General features: G+C 47.7%; 1 protein-coding gene across 1 annotated transcript in view; it reads left to right on the top strand.

The window, feature by feature from the left end:
* The window catches only part of aopep (aminopeptidase O (putative)), a 78106-nt gene that overhangs the window by 5632 nt on the left and 53933 nt on the right, over positions 1-18541 (top strand). Inside the window, exons 4-6 of the mRNA XM_086174043.1 lie at positions 1598-1841; positions 2607-2820; positions 3265-3389. Of these exons, the coding sequence (XP_086030169.1) occupies positions 1598-1841; positions 2607-2820; positions 3265-3389 (583 nt within the window). The remainder of the gene's footprint in view (positions 1-1597; positions 1842-2606; positions 2821-3264; positions 3390-18541) is intronic.

Here is an 18541-nt window from a genome sequence, read left to right as displayed (position 1 = left end):
GCGTGTGATAATAGAGCGTCAGCCAGAGGTTCTCTTCAGGAGTGAGGAGGATGGAGAGCATCAGGAATGTGTTAGATGTTCCGGAGACTGAGACGATTTGGAGGGATGGTGGAGATCCAGATGGGAGGTTGGAACTGCCAGGCTGGAGGACCAGAGGATGATGTATGGAAGAAGGGAAAGAGGAGTTGGTGTGAGAGGAGAAGGTTAGATGGAGATGATTGACCTCTTGAAGGCAAAGAACCCAACAGTGTGAGGGAACTAGCTTAGCGGCTCACGTTCTTGCAAGTAGACAGAAAAGGGACTGGATTTTGGTCAATAATTACCGCTAAAGACAGGAGGCGGAGCTGGAGGTCGCAGAGATGAAGATGTGGAGGTTCTCTTTGGGAGTGACCGGGGCGGATAGGATCAGGAAGGAGTCCGTCGGAGGGACGGCACATGTCAGATGTTTTGCAGAGAAGGTCCGAGAAGCCAGACGGAGATGGTTGGGTCATGCACAGAGGAGGGGGAGTGAATATATTGGTCGACGGATGCAGGAAGTGAATGAATGGAAAAATGTACACATCTCGTATGAGGCAATCGCACTTTTCTATTCGAGACGGCAAACGAACGGAAATAAAATGCAACTCCAATTCATCTGATGGTTGTATTTAACATGCGTCGTGTGATTAAACCTGAATAGAGTGAATATATGGGTAGACGGACGCTGGAATTGGAGGTCTATAGCAGGGGTCGGCAACCCTTAACACCCAAAGAGCCATTTGGACCCGGTTTCCTCGGAAAAGAAAACACCGGGAGCCGCAATAACTTTTTGACGTCTAAAATAAAGTTACCACTGTATATATTGCTTTTTATTACCTTTACACTTTGTATAAACAAGTGTGAGGTGTGTTGCTTCTGAAATTCACAAAGTATTACGGAAAAAATTAAATTTGATTTATGTAATGAACTCATTTTGAGCTTTCGGAGCGTGTAGAGGAGCCTCGACCTGAATTTCAAAAATAAATCGGGACAAAAATCACTGTCAGTAAACAATAAAAACTGAGCATTTGCAAAATATCTTCATAAATATTTATTTTACCTAGTTTATGGGACTTCTGCTCCTGAACTTCTGCGTACAGCATCTGCAAATCGGGACTTTACCGGCTGGCGGGTGACGTTATTTTGAGCGGCGAAAAATAATAAATATAATTCCATTTAATATATCTAGATCACAATAATCTTCTAACTTAGAACTAAAAGTTAAAAAATGGAATTAACACAAATGAAATACACTTCAATTAAATATTTATAATTTATTTTCCCAAGCCACTCGGAGCCGAGAGGAGGATCCAGAGATCAGGGTTAGATGGAGAGCGTTTATTCGCTGTGGCGACCCCTGAAGGGAAAAGCCCGAAGGAAAAGATATAAATACTGTTATAAGAGACCAGTATCGCTGGTTTAAGTCGCAGTATTTAAAGTCACACGTTAGCCAGTCGCGTGTAAAGATTAACACACAGGGATTTAATTTCCTGTTCCTATTTTCTCTGAAGTTTCACGAACGCCCTGCGCTAATAGGTTTTTCAGCTTCTTTCGTCCCGCCCTTTCCTGCCTTCCGCAGGGTTTTCGATCTGGAAATACTACGTCACCATGCCCATGCCGGCCTCCACCTTCGCCCTGGCGGTGGGCCACTGGCGGCGAGTCATCGCTGAAATCCCCCCGGCCGTGGAAGGAGGCGGAGACGGGACGGATCGCGGCGGCAGAGCCAAGCTCGGGTCTGGAAGCCGGACAGACGGCGGACTTGTGTCCTCGCCGGGATGTTCCGCCCCCGGAGTTGTAAAGGTCTCTATGCTCCAGACTGGCAGGTATTCTGTTATTTTTACTGTGTTCTTTTCTTCTCCCGGGACCTCCCCCTTCCCTTATTAAACTGCGTTTGGCCTTTCAACATTCCACGGGCGAAGAAAGTTTCCCCCGTGCCCCACCAACCAAAAAAAAAAATGGAAGCAGGTGAAACCGGGGTGATTGATAAGTCGATCGGCGTTTCAATTATCTTTGGAGGCCGAAATGTTGTGCGGGCGTTAAACTCTGCGAGTTTAACGTCCGCAAAGAGAGCCGTCTGGCTGAGGGCGGGGCAGGGTTGGGCCGGGGTCTCCTCCAGTCTGCCCCGCAGGTTGGCGCGTCTGCCAGTAGTTTCCAGTAATCCCCCCCTCTTTCCCCCCCTTCATGGTTTTCCTCCAGCAGGCCAGCCGTAGTCTGCAGCAGACCCAGGAATCTTCTGCTACAAGGAAGGCCTTTATTTTCAATGAATGGCTGGAAGGAAACTTGGCCGTTGCTGGAAACCCTTCGGAACAGCCCCGATACTGAGGATGGATTTGGTGTTGGATATTGGATTTAGAATAAATGAGATTGCATGTCTGCAGTTTGATACTTTTGGGAACGCCGTGGTTTGTGATGTATATATATATTCCAGATTTCCACTAATTTAGTTTCCACCCTCACAGAAAGGACACATTGTGGAATTTTTGTTTCACCAGCTCTTGAAGATTTTATGCTCAGCAGAAAGACAATTAATTAAATTGTCCTTATTAACCTTGGATTAAACTTTTCTTCCCCTCCTTAATCTCTTGCAGGGGAGACCAGACCTCCTGCTCAGACTCTGCATTCTGGTACTCTTCCCTTCAGGATGAGAGCTTCTCTGTATCTGATTATTCAGGCATGGTAGATGACGGCATCGCTTGTTCCCATGGCGACTACCCATGCCGATTTACCGAGCGGCCTGCGAGGTCCCAGCGGGTGATTCCGCACCGTGTGTTTGCCCCCATTAGCCTGCTGCGGAGGGCCCAGGTGGGGCTTTTTCAAGGAATCGCCGACTTGAGAAAATGCGATTTTTACATTATCGGAAGAGACAAGCGCCCGCTAATGTTGTTGTGCCGACAATCCGGCCGTTTTTTCCGCCCGTGTCTCCCGGCCGAATGGTCCGTGTGCGAAACCGCCGAGCTGCCGTCGCCGCAAACACAATGTTCCCAAACACTTAAAATGGGAATTTACGCGCGGAGTCGAATCGAGGCGCTTCCAGCGAAGCGCCGGTTCACTTTCCTTTCTCGCCGCGGTCGCCTCCAACCGAACCCGTTTCGATATATCCACGAGGTAATCCAGATACGCGTCCTTGCCGTATCAATTTGTTGAATTATGAAAAAAAAAAAAAAAAAAAAGAAACAAACAAGATTTGGATCCTTGCTGAAAAACCCATTCCAAAGCTGTATTTTTTTTTTTTTGTCGCTTCTCAAGGTGTCGGTCCTCCGGCTGCTGCCGCGATGTTTAGAAGCGGCCCACGCCGTCCTCGGAACCCATCCCTTCTCCCGTCTCGACGTTCTCATCGTCCCGGCGGGATTCTCCAGCCTGGGCATGGCCAGGTAAACGCACCAAAAGACTCACGCCACCTGCACGCAAAGGCGCTTGTCGCTAAACGCCGAAGCTACGCTTAAGCGCAGAGCGCACACGCCGCAGGGCATAGTTATGTTAACTACTTTTGCAAAGCGGAGAGCAGCTGCCCTGTAGCCCGTAGCTGCGTTCAGGGTCAGAGCGGGAGCAGCGAATAAGTACATCCCGTGAAGTAAACAACCAAGAGTCACAAAGAATAGAGTTGTTTTTTTTTTTTTTCGGTTCGCAAACACAGCCTTTCGTAATGAGACGCCCGGGACGGAAAATAAAGAGAGCGGAAACAGTTCGCTCGCTCAGATCAAACCTCGGTCCGTTTCGGTCCAGGAGAATATACGCAGTAAAGCCGAGGAGAGACAAAGGACAACGGCGGCAGCTGTGACCAGTAAACAACGGAAGGGGAAGTCAAATAGCCGTGCGGTTTATCATTTAAAATACATGTAGAAACTATTTTAAAGGATATAAAGGGCACAATTTATTGAGAACGCCGTAAGCTCCCCTGGTTTGGTTTGTAGGTTCAGTGATTCTTGAGCATGATTTATGGCACACTTGACTTTTAAAATTCCCCTCGTTCTGTCTCAATCTTCTTTGTGGAACATCCCCCCCCCCCTTAACCGCTTTCAAATGCCGGCCCGGGGGACTTTTTTTTTTTTTTTTTTTTTTTTTTCTGACCTGCTAGCATGTCTGCGGTGATTAAAAGATGATGTGTTTGGGTTGTGATTCGCAGAACGAACGCCGCCACCTCTCCGATAGCTTTAGCGAGACGAGCTACGTGAAAAATAGCCCTGTGGCTTTTTTGAGTCTAAACGCAGACGGACCGGTACGGAGGCCTGTATTTAAAACTTTCATCCTAGACTTTTCTTTTTCCCTTTCTGCCTCATCCCGTTTCCAAAGCCTTACCCCACCTTCCTCCGTCCTCCGTCCTCGCGCCAAAGCTCGCCACCTCTCCGCTGAACTCGCCTAACGATTGTCATCTGCTCCGTTCATTCCCTTTAATTAGTTCCCAGAGTCGACGTAGCGTTTTCCCCGTACCCCCGTTCCAAACCCAACATGGTTTCTTCCTTTTTTTTTTTTTTTTTTTTTTTACCCATGCTGTTTTTTTTTTTATTTCTCTCTTTTCCTGCACCGCGAAGAACCGAAAACCTCTTCTGACTCCACGGAGCAGATTCTACCACTCCCGCCGGAGGTGTTCTACCTTTTCCCCGGCTCCATTTGTTCAGCAAATCATTTAAGGAGTCTTCTGGGCTGTAAGCTATTAACCGCAAATGAGATTTCCCCTGCTCGGGGTTTAAGGCGGGCCTCGTTCGAAGATTTCTGTCATTTGCTGATCTGGAAAAGCGACACCGCTAGACCTTGTGTTTCCTATATTGCTTATCCCTCCGTGTCCTTCCTGCCCGTCTGCGCAGGTCATCATTTTGGATGTTGTCTCTCGCGTTCGGCCGGCCATGAGAAATTGATCGGGATTCTTGCAGTCGCGCCTGCGGACGTGACCGAGGCCCGGCGAAATGAAGAACGTCAGCGTCTGGCCTTTGGAAGAACGGAGCTGATAAAGTAAACTGATTAGGGTGGTCAGCGAACGTCCCGGTGTCTGCGGTCGACGACCGCAGCCCCCTTTTTTCAGTGTGTTGGCCTCCCTCCGCTCCCCCAGCGCTCTCCCGGGACCGAAAAAGTACCCCAGACAGGATATGAGCCCATATGTGAATATGTATTCTGTGCGAATATCTGACGTCGCGGCCAAGAGTTGTCTCAATCAGACATTTCGAAGGGCAGAGAGTGACAGCGGAGTTATAGGCTGAAGTTTTAACTCGACTTTAACAAGAGGTTACATACGACATGGAATATTCTTTGATCACCCCGAACAGCCTTTGACTTATCTGCCCGAAATATGTCTCCGCTTTTTAATATTTTAAACATCTTCTATATTTGACGCGATGCGGTAACGTAGAGGCGGTTGCGCTGCGGGTTTTTTTTTTTTTTTTCCTTTTCCATACGAGGAAACCTCGCAGACACTTATCCCTCTCGCTCCGGCTGCTTACACTCAAGTTCACTCCAGATGACAGAGAGGAGATTTAGGGACTTCATTAAACTTCAGACGGCACCTGCATCGACTCCCTATAAAACTCGGCATGGGTCTCGGCCCTATGTCATCTTCGCGGATCCTCCCCTCAATGCGGGTGGCTCGGTTCTGCATGCCCGTGCACTTTAACTGCCGGTCCGCGCCGTAGGAAGGTGGGGAGGTCAACCAGAATGGAAGTGCAGATTGAGATGGAGATGAGACGAGAGGCTGGGTTCACAACAGGCCAGCAGACCCCCAGGATGTGGGAGAGGATGTGTAGATTATTCCCAGCAACAAAAGCCATTAGCCCCTGGAACAACTTCAGAGACCGGTGCTATTTAATCTAGAAATTGGGAGGTATGTGGGCCCCAGTGCTTGGGATCAAGCCAAGCTCGAATTTTGTGCGGTGCCACGGTGGAACGGCAGGGAGTGGAGGGGCTGTGGGCCAAAGGGGTGGCGAGGAGGCATGAAGCCGTCGCGGCGCGATACATAAGAGGGGGAGGGCGGAGGATTCACAGCGGTGTGAACTTCTCATACCGCGATACAGACAGAAGGGGCAGGAAGCCCACTCTGTCTGTGGGCATTCGGACGGCCTCCGGCTTTTTTCCCCCCAAACGCACTCGCGCGCGCGCTTGCGCCGCCTCAACCTTACTGCGAAACATGAATTCGCTATATTTCAAACGAAAGTCTCTGCGCTCCAGAAGCTCTTCAGTAGTCCGGCTAAATAAGAGGGGGATTGGAAACATGTGACTCCTCCCGTCTGGGTTTGCAGTTTGCACGACAGAGCGGGGAGTCCAGAGGCGGCGCCGCGGTACTACAACCGTTATTCTTCATAGCTTGACTCCGTTGTGGAGCTGGCGAGGAACAGATGGGAGAGTTAAAGTGCAGTAATTAAGCAGTTTGGAAGTTACGTTGAAGGAGTCGGCTCAGACCTTTGAAAAGCAAAGCGCCCTTTATCCCGAATATTAGTCATTAGCTAAAAGTGTGTTTGTCCGCAGGGGTGCATTACTGACTTTATATCTGCGTACGGCACATTAGCTCATGCGATTTTTAATCTCCTCATTGCATCTTGACCACGTCACTCGGTTCCGACTGGGAGTGACAGGAAGGGCACGGCATTTCCTCTCCCGCTTTGAAGCCGAGGTCGATACGTCCCACAGGACCGGCTGGACTTGTAGGACTAATCAGACATCACTGCGCTTGCATCTTGGCCAAATGAGGACATGACTGAAATCCCTCGGAGAGCGGTAGTTTCCCCCCCTCCCGCCTCCCCGCACTTTGTCTTTGAAATGACACATGTGTTGAAACAAGCCTTTTAGAAAAGTGGATGATGTGGGTTGTGTTTTGTTTTGCTGTCGACAGGCAGATTCCTGTGCTTGTGTCGGTATGAATGCATTTATTGTTCAAATAACGACGGCGCGCACATTTAGCGAGATGAGATGATGTCACCGGAATGCCACCGAGTTCTTTTCCATTGACGGGCGTCTCTTTTCTTTTTTTTTTTTTCCTGTAATGGACGAATTCTTCAAATTAAACCTGGCGTAATTTTAAGGTAATCGGAAGCTGCACTCGTGCAAGACGGTTGTTGTTCAAGAGAGTGCGTCTTGGCTACAGAGGCCGATCCCGTGTTTGGATTCAGGTTTAATCATATCTACTTCTTTTTTCTTTGGGCTTTTCTAACCCTAATCTAACCTCTCTAACCTCTCACTAATTTCATATCCTCTCTCACTACGTCCATAAATCTTCTCTTCGGTCTTCCTCTAGACCTCCGATTCCAGCGTCCTCTACCAATATATTCACTCTTTTCAGGTTTAATCACATGACACGTGTAAAATACAACCAGCAGATGAATTGGAGTTGCATTTTAATTCCATCTGTTTGCTGTCTCGAATAGAAAAGTGTGATTGCCTCATACAAGATGTGTACATTTTTCCCTTGATTCACTTCCTGCTTTCTCACTGATAGTTCGTAGCCTCACTCCCCTTGTTGGCGGGATATGCTGGATCTCCACACACACACACACACACACACACACGAGCGGAAATATCCCGGCATGTCTCATTACTCCCCTCTCACCAGTTTCCTTAAATTGTCGCTGTTTATTTAAGCAGAATTAGATGCGCTTTTGCAGAAACAGGCGTCTCCAAAGCGTTTTTAGAGCGCCTCGGTTTCACGCACCGATTTTTAAAATCCTCTCCTCGTCTCGTTCGTTTTCCAGCCCTGCCCGTCCCGTCGGTGACTGCTTAACTAATTTGGGAAAGGAGGGGGATTTAGAAGCTGAACCGATGACGTGCAACGCAGCCAATGAGGCAGGCAGCTATATAGCTGCCACGGCAGAAGAAAAATCACAACTGTTAAACACACTTTGCCTCACAAAGTGGCACCAAAGGATTTTCAGCTTGACTTCAGTTGACTGTATTGTTTGTTTATGGTCCTGCAGGAAGTTACGTCGGCTATCGCTTCCCTCCGCCGGGGTTTGGGAGGACTCTGTGTGTCGCCCGCCGCTACGAAAAACCTCCAGCTCTTTTTCTCGGAGCGGACGAGCGCAATTTAGTTTGACGACTGGAAATTCATTTCCCTCCCATCAACGTAACCCGTTTCCTGACGTATATCAAACGTTTTTCGTTCGATTTCCAAACCACTCTCTTTGCTCTGGGTTTGGCTCTCAAAAAGCGGCGGGGAGAGAGAGAGTAACATCTGGTTCTCTTCTCCTGTTACCAATATTTTATAAATAAGTCGAACTTACAAAGTGCTATACAGGCGATAACAAGACTTTTGATTAAAAAAAAATTTCCTCCCAACTGTCGATCCCTCCAGTTGATGTTCTGACAAATAAATCTCTGTCGCCGCCGATCTTGGCGTCGTCCAGTTCAAATTCGGCGCACAACCGTACTGTACGGCATCACGCTAATCCGATCAATTCCAGCCCACGTTAGCTAACAACTCCCTCCGGTTTACTCTGTCGGCTAAGACAATTTCTCACGGCTTCTAATGTCACACGTCGGACGCGATACGAGCTGACAAAGGGATCGGCGTCTGGGGCCAGAGGTCACGTGGGTTCCCATTTACCGTATCTGGAGGACGTCGCTCAGAAAGGGCTTTTTGGTTGACGTTGACTCTCAAGGAACTTTTATTACATTACATTTTTTTTTTACATTACATTGCATTTTGCAGACGTTTTATCCAAAGCGACTTACAATAGAGGACATAGGGACTGCAAATACACTTGCAAATACACTATGCACAGGAAATGTATGTCATGGTATGAAATGTGTACCCAGGTTCAAGCCATGAAAAGAAAAATAAGAGCAAAATGTGAACATGTAAACAAGTAAGAGCGACAATTTAGTAAGGCTGAAGTTAGCCTTGTTGGTGCTAAATTTAGCGGAGATTCAAGGAGGTAGTTTTGCATTATTATGGCACCTATGATAATACAAAACGACCGCTTTCCAATCCAATATTCCCGTCTGGGCTGCGGTTTCAACCGGTCCGGCCTGCAAAGGACTATTTTCTCTCGAGCTCCGCTCGTCGAGCGGGATGGAGGCGGCGGAGGCCGTTGCAGCATCTCATCTTAGCTCATGATTACAACCGATAAGGACCATTTAATGTGCGGATAACATTCGAACCAGTATTCTTCGCTCTTCATCTCCCAACCGCTTTGACCACCCCTGCGTTTTCACTCCTCCTCCTGTATCTCCCAGCATGTTTTTGCCTTTCACCCCCTCCTCCTCCTCCTCCTCCTCTTCCTCCTCGTCCTCCTCCTTCTCCCTCCAGCTTGATCTGTGATGTAACTTTAGAAGTGTGTGACACAGACCTGCTCTTTCAGAAGCCACTCGAGGGATTCCGGGTGGGAAAGTTGTGATGTGGGTGTGTGTGTGTGTGTGTGTGTGTGTGTGTGTGTGTGTGAGTGGGGGGGGGTTCGGAGGGACTCCTTGGCATGGGAGACATCTGTTAATCAAATAGTCAAGGATGAGGTGTTTCTTTTCTTCCCGCCTGGAGTGGATCCCCCACATTTCTGTGGCCACACAAAGGTGCCTGGCGGGTTGAAAAGGCAGCTCTGCATGCCTGCACTTGGACAGGGGAAGAGGGAGTGTCCTGTGCACACTTAAAGTGATTGTAAGTAGTTATTTTTCCTTTTTTTTTTTTTTTCTAGATATATATGGTGGGCTATTTCTTTTCTCCTTGTTCCCCTCCACCCTCAGCCCCCCCAGCTGTCATGCAGAGTACAACAACCCCCCCCCTTTTTTTTTTCTTTCTATCTCCCTTTGCCTTCCCTCTGTCTTGGTTAAGCTCTCTCCCGTGCTCCGAATGAAGGTGGCAGCGTCCAGCACAGCGGTGTTTTTCTTTTTTTTTTTCTTCTTCTTCTTCTTCTTCTTCTTTTTTTGGAACCACCAACATTCCTTTCAACTTATGAGACCTCGACTTTTCTGAGAACCCGCCGCTTTTAACCCTTCTGCCACCCCGGGGAGGAGGAGGAGGGGGACGACGACGACGACGACGACTGGGTTTTACTTTTGTTTCAAACACGCCAGCGTTCCTCAAAAAGGAGGGATCGGCAGAAGCTAACTTTACTGGGAAACGCCAGGCTTTAGCCGCAGAGCCAAGATTTACAGCCGCTGTTTTATATGTCGTCTTTACCAGTTGACAAACTATGCGCGCCTCCATTGTGATCAGTGATGGTTGAACGGTGTTGTGCTGAACTGCCCTCCGATGTAAACCTGCTGGCAACAGCTGGCCTATTGTCCTACATTAAACAGTAAAACAGACACTCCGCGCCATAATTCTGGATTAAAGGCCAAGGCAAGACAGGCCTGTCTCTGCACAGCCATTCCGACAACTAATAGATGAGCCCGTAGAATCCATTCCCTGCAGTGATGGATGGATCCGCTGTGTGGTGTAAGGGACACTGCTGGTCTCGGTGTGCTTCCTGGGGCATGTGTGTGTGTGTGTGTGTGTGTGTGTGTGTGGAAGCTAGAGGCTCAGGGTAATTTCATTTGTCTGTGAAAAGCCAGACGGCTTAATGTCCGTGGGACCTCCGCGCTGAACCAGCTGAAATGAGACATTTGAAACAAAGTGCTGCGAAATGCTCTTCGGTTACGTTTCCCTCCGAATCTCGGGTGGCTTCGGGCTCGGCGAAAATCCGAGCTTGTTTCTTAGCATTAGCAACGTCTCGTTTCTCTATATTTACATACATATACACAACAGAGCAACCATCAAATTCCAATATAAAACTGCACAAATAATTTTAGATCTGTATTCTTAAACAAAACAATCCCCGCTCATGTCGGCCATCTTGTATTCTCTCATCTCGCACATGTAAAGTCCTTGCGCCTGATTCTTATCTATAAGCATGTTTAGAATAATGTTTACACTCTACCTATCAGTACGTCTCCAAATGCACTGTGGACACCAACGTAGGAGTTTCACCGCACGGGGAAAGAGGTTTCTACATGTGACAGTAAACTCTTTGAATCATCTGCCTCCATCTGAGCTTTCCTTCTATACATGTTCCTCCAGGATTCCTGCCTGGCAGTTCCACCTTCAGCATCCTTCCATCCAGATCTTCACCATCCCTCCTCCGTCTCAGTCTGGTCTCGATCTCCACAACTTCTAACCTTGTTGTTTCCCCTCTGATGGACTTGTTCCTGATCCTCTCCATCCTTCTGTACCTCCACGTCTTCATCTCTGCCTCCCGTCTTCTCCTCGGTGTCTCCGACTGGCCTCGCCGCTACCTATCCTTTCAAACATCCCATTTCTCCACCCTTCTTGCAAACCTCTTCGCCACGCTCTCCATATCTCTGGACTGCTGACCTTCACTACTCAAAGTCCTCCACCTTCTCCGTCTCCACACAATAGGAAGTAGCCCGCGTGAAATTCTCTTTCTACATGCCGGTATGAGAAAGCACCGACGCGCAGACCTTCAACCCGCAGCTCGTCCACGGCTTTGCTCGGCAGGCTGAAACCTACAGAGGTTTCATTTCACATCCGTCTCACCGTCGTCCGCTGTTCCAAAATACGGAGCGGCATCTATCTTCGGCTCACGTTTCATTTCAAAGAAAATAAACAACAACTATCATTTACCCCACGGTGATTAATTACTTCGAATTATGAAATGTAGCTTTTTTTTTTTTTTTTTTTTTTTTTTTTTTTTTTGCAATAGTGGAAGCCAAGAGAGGGTTCTGAGTTCTGATTGACGACCGAGGAGGTTTTATGGGAATAGCTATGAGCGGTGGGAACGCGGGTAGCGTCACTCCCAGAGCCGTCGACGCCTCCCAGAAGCTTCTCGTGTCGGGAGCCGGATGAATAAAGCAATGACGTGCGTGATGCTAACAGGTAACCATGATTATCATGGTTATTTTAGGAAACTTGCCACTTTGCACACTTCTTTTACTTCCTTCTGCATGTAAGTTAAATAAGTATAGACATTTTTCGATACACTTTTTATTCTTTCAGATTTTATTTTATTTTATTTTATTTTATTTTATTTTATTTTTTTATTTTATTTTATTTTATTTTATTTTATTTTATTTTATTTTATTTCATTTTATTTTATTTTATTTTATTTTTAGCTTGCCACTGTCTGTTCATTGTATGTTATGGTGCCGCTGCCGTACACTTTATTGGTACCGGGATCGATCGATCATCTCAAATCTCGTCCTTTCGGAGCCAAGACGGCCTGGGAAACGCCACGGTATCGTCTCAACCTGCCCCTAGCGGTACGTGAGATGCTAAATTTGATTTGGCATTTGCCGGCGCGTCGTTTCTGTGTCGATTACCTATCCGGCGTCGATATTACACGTCGTGGGTTTACAAAACCCAGATATTGGCAGCGCTCTCTCTGTGTGGCCTTTGAAGGCGAGCCTGTGATCGCAGACACGTTACCCGTCGGTACTGTTTTAGATCCGTGCCCGGAGCATCCCCGCGCCGCAATCTGGACACACAGACACCCCGCGCTCCAGAACATTCCTCTGGCATGACATCAGATTTTTGGACTCTGTTCTTAAGACGGAATGAGTCGGAGCGTTTTACTGTTTGGAGAGGATGGATCAGACATCTGCTATCACTTTCCAGCTGATATGAATTCAAAGGGGCTTTGCTCTCTTTCCCTCTCAGTGTCTCCCATGTGTGTGTGTGTGTGTGTGTGTGTGTCTGTGTGTGTGTGTGTGAGACAGATACAGGGAGAGTTTGTTTGCTTCTGCTCTTGTTTCATTCCGCTATTGTAAGATCGCATTCTATCTTCGGTACGTACACTTATTGCACCTTAGCGTATATTTCGCGTCCGCGCATTCTTGCCCATATCAGGTGATGACGCGTCCGCGTGGATCCCGGCCGCGTGATAGAAACCTGACGCGCTCGGATCGGCGGCGGCGGGGGGATCGGGACCCGGGGACGTATAAACGGGCCGAGCACCGGACGACTTTGCGACGACAGTGAAACCTCACCTACTTTTCCAGACGCTCGAACCGCAAACCGCAAGAAGCCGCGCTTCAGAAAAAGGCAGTTTTCACTTATTTGACCTGTGATATATATATTTTTTTCCAGGCTCCGATGCAATGTAATGCATGTGGGTAGGGCGGCTCTCCGGGGGCCCCGGCCTGGCCCCCGTTCATGTGATCAGGCCCTACATGGAGTGGCATTTGGCTTGGCCCTGTGGGGCCCCGTCTGGGAGCGGAGTGCTGATCTGTAGCCAGCATGGAATTCCAGACATTTGAAGTCAGACTTGTTAAAAAAAGGACGAAGGGTGGTAGGAGTTTGGTGAAATAGGCCCCTGTGTCTAAAATAGCCCACAGACTCGGTTCGGGAGGGAGGAAAAGGAGACAAAGCTCCTTCCCGTAAGCTGTCATTAGAAAAGGCCGACCTTTGCGTGACGCAAAAAAGGATAGCCTGTTGTCTTTTGCGGGGTTTATACTCATCTCCACCTGTCTTTCTGCTTAGATACGTCATAGAGACGTGCGCGGACTCATAAACGTCCACCGGGGTCAAGTATAAGCGTTAGCATTAAATATTAGCATTCAACTCATCCCGCTAGCCGACGAGGAGCGGAAACAGCCACCTTCCTCCGCGTGTTTGTCGTCCGGCTCGCCCGCCTTTCGTCTGATCGCTGTTGTGGACTTAAGTTTGTGTGTGTGTGTGTGTGTGTGTGTGTGTGTGTGTGTGTGTCTAAAATAGCCCATAGACTCGGTTCGGGAGGGAGGAAAAGGAGACAAAGCGTTAGCATTAAACTCATCCCGCTAGCCGACGAGCGGAAACAGCCATCTTTCTCCGCGTGTTCGTCGACCGGCTCGCTGCCGCCTTTCGTCCAATTGCTGTTGTGGAGTTAAGGTGTGTGTGTGTGTGTGTCTAAAATAGCCCATAGACTCGGTTTGGGAGGGAGGAAAAGGAGACAAAGCTCCTTCCCGTAAGCTGTCATTAGAAAACGCCGACCTTTGCGTGACGCAAAAAAGGATAGCCTGTTGTCTTTCGCGGGGTTTATACTCATCTCCACCCGTCTTTCTGCTTAGATACGTCATAGAGACGTGCGCGGTCTCATAAACGTCCACCGGGGTCAAGTATAAGCGTTAGCATTAAATATTAGCATTCAACTCATCCCGCTAGCCGTGTGTGTCTTTGTGTCTAAAATAGCCCATAGACTTGGTTCGGGAGGGAGGAAAAGGAGACAAAGCGTTAGCATTAAACTCACCCCGCTAGCCGACGAGCGGAAACAGCCATCTTCCTCTGCGTGTTTGTCGTCCGGCTCGCTGCCGCCTTTCGTCCGATCGCTGTTGTGGACTTAAGTTGTGTGTGTGTGTGTGTGTGTGTGTGTATGTGTGTGTGTCTAAAATAGCCCATAGACTCGGTTTGGGAGGGAGGAAAAGGAGACAAAGCGTTAGCATTAAACTCATCCCGCTAGCCGACGAGGAGCGGAAACAGCCATCTTCCTCCGCTGCCGCCTTTCGTCCGTCGGCTGTTTTTCTTTACGTTGCTTCCGACCGCCTATTTACACATACATCATATGCGGTGTGTCGGCATCATTTTGTTTCCTTCTCTCCCGGGGCTGGTGCGGCGGTGTCCCGGCGATGACTCGATGGAGGCCGGGATGTCAATTACAGGCCTATGATAGGACCCGTGTTACATTATGCATGGAAGTGTCCTGCTGGGGTATAAATGGCCTGCAGTCAGCGTTGATGGATGGAGAGATAGAGGGATGAATAATGGATGGAGAGATGGAGGAATGCAACACTATTGCAATCTGCGTCTCAATAAATTGAGGACTCGCCCCGGCTCGCACCTCCGGCGCCCGGCGCCGAGTCACCCGGCGTGACCCGCAGTCGTGAGGGTGTCATGTGCACAAGCAGCGCGGGGGTTTAATCAGGGCTCGGCGTTGTGCGCGGAGACCCGCCGGGGTTTCCCACGTGAAAGTGTTACCTCGAGTCTTTCATATGCAGGCAGTCTCACATGATTTTGTTTTTCATTTTTTTTTTTTTTTTTTGGGGGGGGGGGGACACAAATTCACAAGAAAAAAGCAACCGTCCGTCCGCCTGACGGATTGAACGACATTTTTATCGCCTTCTCCGAGACTCCTGGTGTTTCGCACCAACATCCCGTCCTCTTCTAGCGCACGTGGCTGCGTTTGTGGAAACTTAGATGGAGGCTTTTATTTTGAAAGCTGGATTGTCGTCAGCCTTGCGGTTTATCTACGTGCGGGTCGCAGAATTTGTGACACCCGTCCAGATAGCGACTCTCCGTCCGATACTGTGAACCCGAAAGGCAGGGGAAATATTTTCACCGCAGTCGTGGCCTGGTTTCTCAAGATAAGACCGAGACTCTGCTGCGCTGTGTCTTGTTCGAGAGTATTTTCCTTAGACCAGGGGTGTCAAACTCATTTTCAAAGAGCCAAACGTAACGGTAACAATATTAATGTGACTAAATGGAACTGAGTGTAATGTAAAATAAACGTAATTACTTCTTAATGTTAATGAACTGACTTTATGATGCATTCAAATCCAGAATTTTGATTTTATTCTTGGACATTTGTTGTTTTTCTGGAAGGCTAAAATTGGCTTTCGTAGCTCCGTGTTTTTGTCAAAATGCCGACGTAGATGGTCCTCTTTGACAAGCGACGCTGCCTCATAACATACCGTTTTTTTCTCCTTGAAGCACAAACACGTGTTGGCCTTCCCATCTTTCTTGAAGCAATCTTCCATCCGCATCAACTTTTCTCATCCCGGACCTTTAAGGATTGTATTTTTCTATTCCGCTTGTTTGAAACGGCATCGATGTGGATACACTGCGGTCTAATGGCGGAATGGTAACGTGATCGGCACGAATCGTGGGGAATGTAGTTTACGGTGAATGCGCGCGTTCGACTTATTTCAAGACAATCAGACCATTTAGGAAGTTCTGGCGGGCCGGGTAATATGACGCGGCGGACCACATTCGGCCCGCGGCCGTCGAGGTTGACGCTTCAGTTTAACCGACAGCCCGACCAGCTCGGATTGAAAGCTCCTCCGGCTGCCTCGTTTCAATTCCCTCTAATTTGTTTATTGACCGTCGCGGCAAACATCCGGCTACATCTGACAACCCCCTCCAGATCCGTGGTGGAGACGAGATGCGCATCGCCGAGCAGGTAGCGTGCACGCCTGGATGTGGAAGTCTAAGACCGACGGTGTCCTTGACAGGTCCCCGATGTCAACTATTGTCAGTCACCGTATCAGTGACCATGAAAGATGCTGTTGTTGCTCTGGTGGGATGACACTATTTGTCACCGTAGTGACGGATTCCAACTCCCTCAGAGGAGCTTGTGCGAACGCCGTCTCTGAAAGGCTGTCTTTGTGTTTCACACACACACACACACACATAGATGCACGCATATGCACCGATGGAACTGACAACAAAAGCGTACTTATCCAATTGTGGAAGAATAAGATTAGGCGAAAAAACTCATAAGGCTAATGCTAGGATCTCCCGTCGGTCGGGAAGCTTTGTTGGAGCGATCGGGGGAAAAACACGGGATCACATTCGAGACGCCGCCTCTGAAACGGAGCTCATAAGGGCCCATTGTGTGACGCTGACATGTTCTCAAATAAAAACACGCCGGTTTCTTATCCTCTCTCCGATAAGCAATCCTCTTTGAATGGAGAGCAGCTGTGTCTTTTCACGTATCCGATTGTTATCCCCTTCCCTTCCTTGACCATCGCGGGGGTAACCTGCATTTGCTGAAGGCGCTCCATTGTCGCAGACTTTGCGTGTCCACAAAACTGGGCAGTGGGAGAAAAGAAAAAAAAACAGCTCCTCCCGTCTCGGCTCTTTTTTAGGATTCCTATACTACGGTCACGTTTTCTCCGAATTCTAATTCTAACGTTCTAATCTGTGCAGCGGGCGTGTTGAGCCACATTTCGTAATAACGGTGCATTTTGTAATAAATGTCCAAAATGTAATAACTTTTCATTTTGTAATAAAGCCGCATTTTGTAATAAATTGTGTCGCATTATGTAATAAGTTATTACATTTTGAGAAGATTATTACAAAAATGCACCTGCAACTTTTTTATTCTCTAGGAAATGTAATATCATGGTGCATTATGTAATAACAAGTCTAAAGCATAGCTTATTTGTTTATTAATTGTATTTTATTTTACTTTAAAGTATTTGTAAAAGCCAGGCCTATTATTAGTATCACTGTATTAGCCTAGTAGTAGTACTTAGCAATTACTATCAATACACTATTAAAAGGTTGCATTAACAGAGAATATTCTATAAATTCCATGTTATTACATTTCCTAGAGAATAAAAAAGTTGCAAGTGCATTTTGTAATAATCTTCTCAAAATGTAATAACATATTACATAATGCGGCAAAATTTATTACAAAATGCATTGGGGCAGTTTATTACAAAATGCAGCAGTTTATTACAAAATGCGGCTTTTTTACAAAATGAAATGAAAAAGTTATTACATTTTGGACGTTTATTACAAAATGCACTGTTATTACAAAATGCGGCTCAACAGGGCGATCGGCGCAACAGGTGTAAGGATTTTTAGCTCTTTCTGAAATCGGTTTGGGGAAAAAAAAAAAAAAAGCAATCGTCACGGGGTATTGCACGATTAACACGTCTTTAAACACAGGTTGAGATGTTTGGTCAGTGTGTGTGTGTGTGTGTGTGTGTGTTAGCCATCTTTTTGAATAGCTCTCCAAAGAAGGTAGTTTGTTAGCCCCTAAAGTCGGGTCAATAGAAGCCGGGACACTTAAGATCAAGAGGGTGGAACTGCGTCCAGGCTGCCGTTATACGGGCCAAAAAAGAACCAGCATTCCTTCGCACCTCTGCGCCGCCCCTTCTCCCCACGCTCTCCCTCTCATTCTTGCGTTAAAGAAATAGCTGGCCTCTCAGGCACCGATGACCCGACGCCCCTCGGGGCACCTACAGACGGTTGCGTGAGACACTAGCAGTAAAGAATGCTGCAAAAAAAAAAAAAAAACTGTCCTCATCCATTTCACCTTGGATTTGACCTCGCGAATCAGAATCGTTTTAATCGCCAAGTAACTTTGCAACGACAGGGAATCCGCTTTGGTTGACGCTGCTAAACGGACAACATGGAACGGGCATGAAATAGAAAGGCTTTGTTATTTCAGCGTGACATGCCCGCTACTCCTGGATAGGATTAAAAGTTGATGTTTGATTTTACACCGGCCCCTTTCGGAGCGGCGCCTCCCAAAGTGTCTATATTAAGAAATTCATCGGGCGTGGAAGGAGTGCGTCAGGCCGTCGGGTCTGGAAAAAGGCCAAGAAAGCCCCGGTCCTTCTTTGATTTCCGCTTCTGCTAGAAATTTTTTTTGGACCCGCCGAGAAAAATGGCGTCGGCGGGGCAGCGCCGGCTCTCCGCCCTCCGCTGAAAGTCAACCCGGCTTAGCCGCTTCTCTTTTCCACCGCACCGAATGCACAAAAATAAAAAAATGACCCGCATCTCATTTATTTCATTTCGTCCAAAAATGAGATGAGATGAGAACAACTTTATTTATCCCGAAGGAAATTGTTGTGCCAGAGTTTCAAGCAAAAACATAACAATAATAGATAATAGTAGGAAGGAGGGAGAATA

This window comes from Fistularia commersonii, chromosome 26, assembly GCF_037954325.1.
Source record: "Fistularia commersonii isolate RoL2024-O1a breed Wild chromosome 26, RoL_Fcom_v1.0, whole genome shotgun sequence".
In the NCBI taxonomy this organism is placed as follows: Eukaryota; Metazoa; Chordata; class Actinopteri; order Syngnathiformes; family Fistulariidae; genus Fistularia; species Fistularia commersonii.
This window is presented reverse-complemented; position numbering and strand designations above follow the sequence as displayed.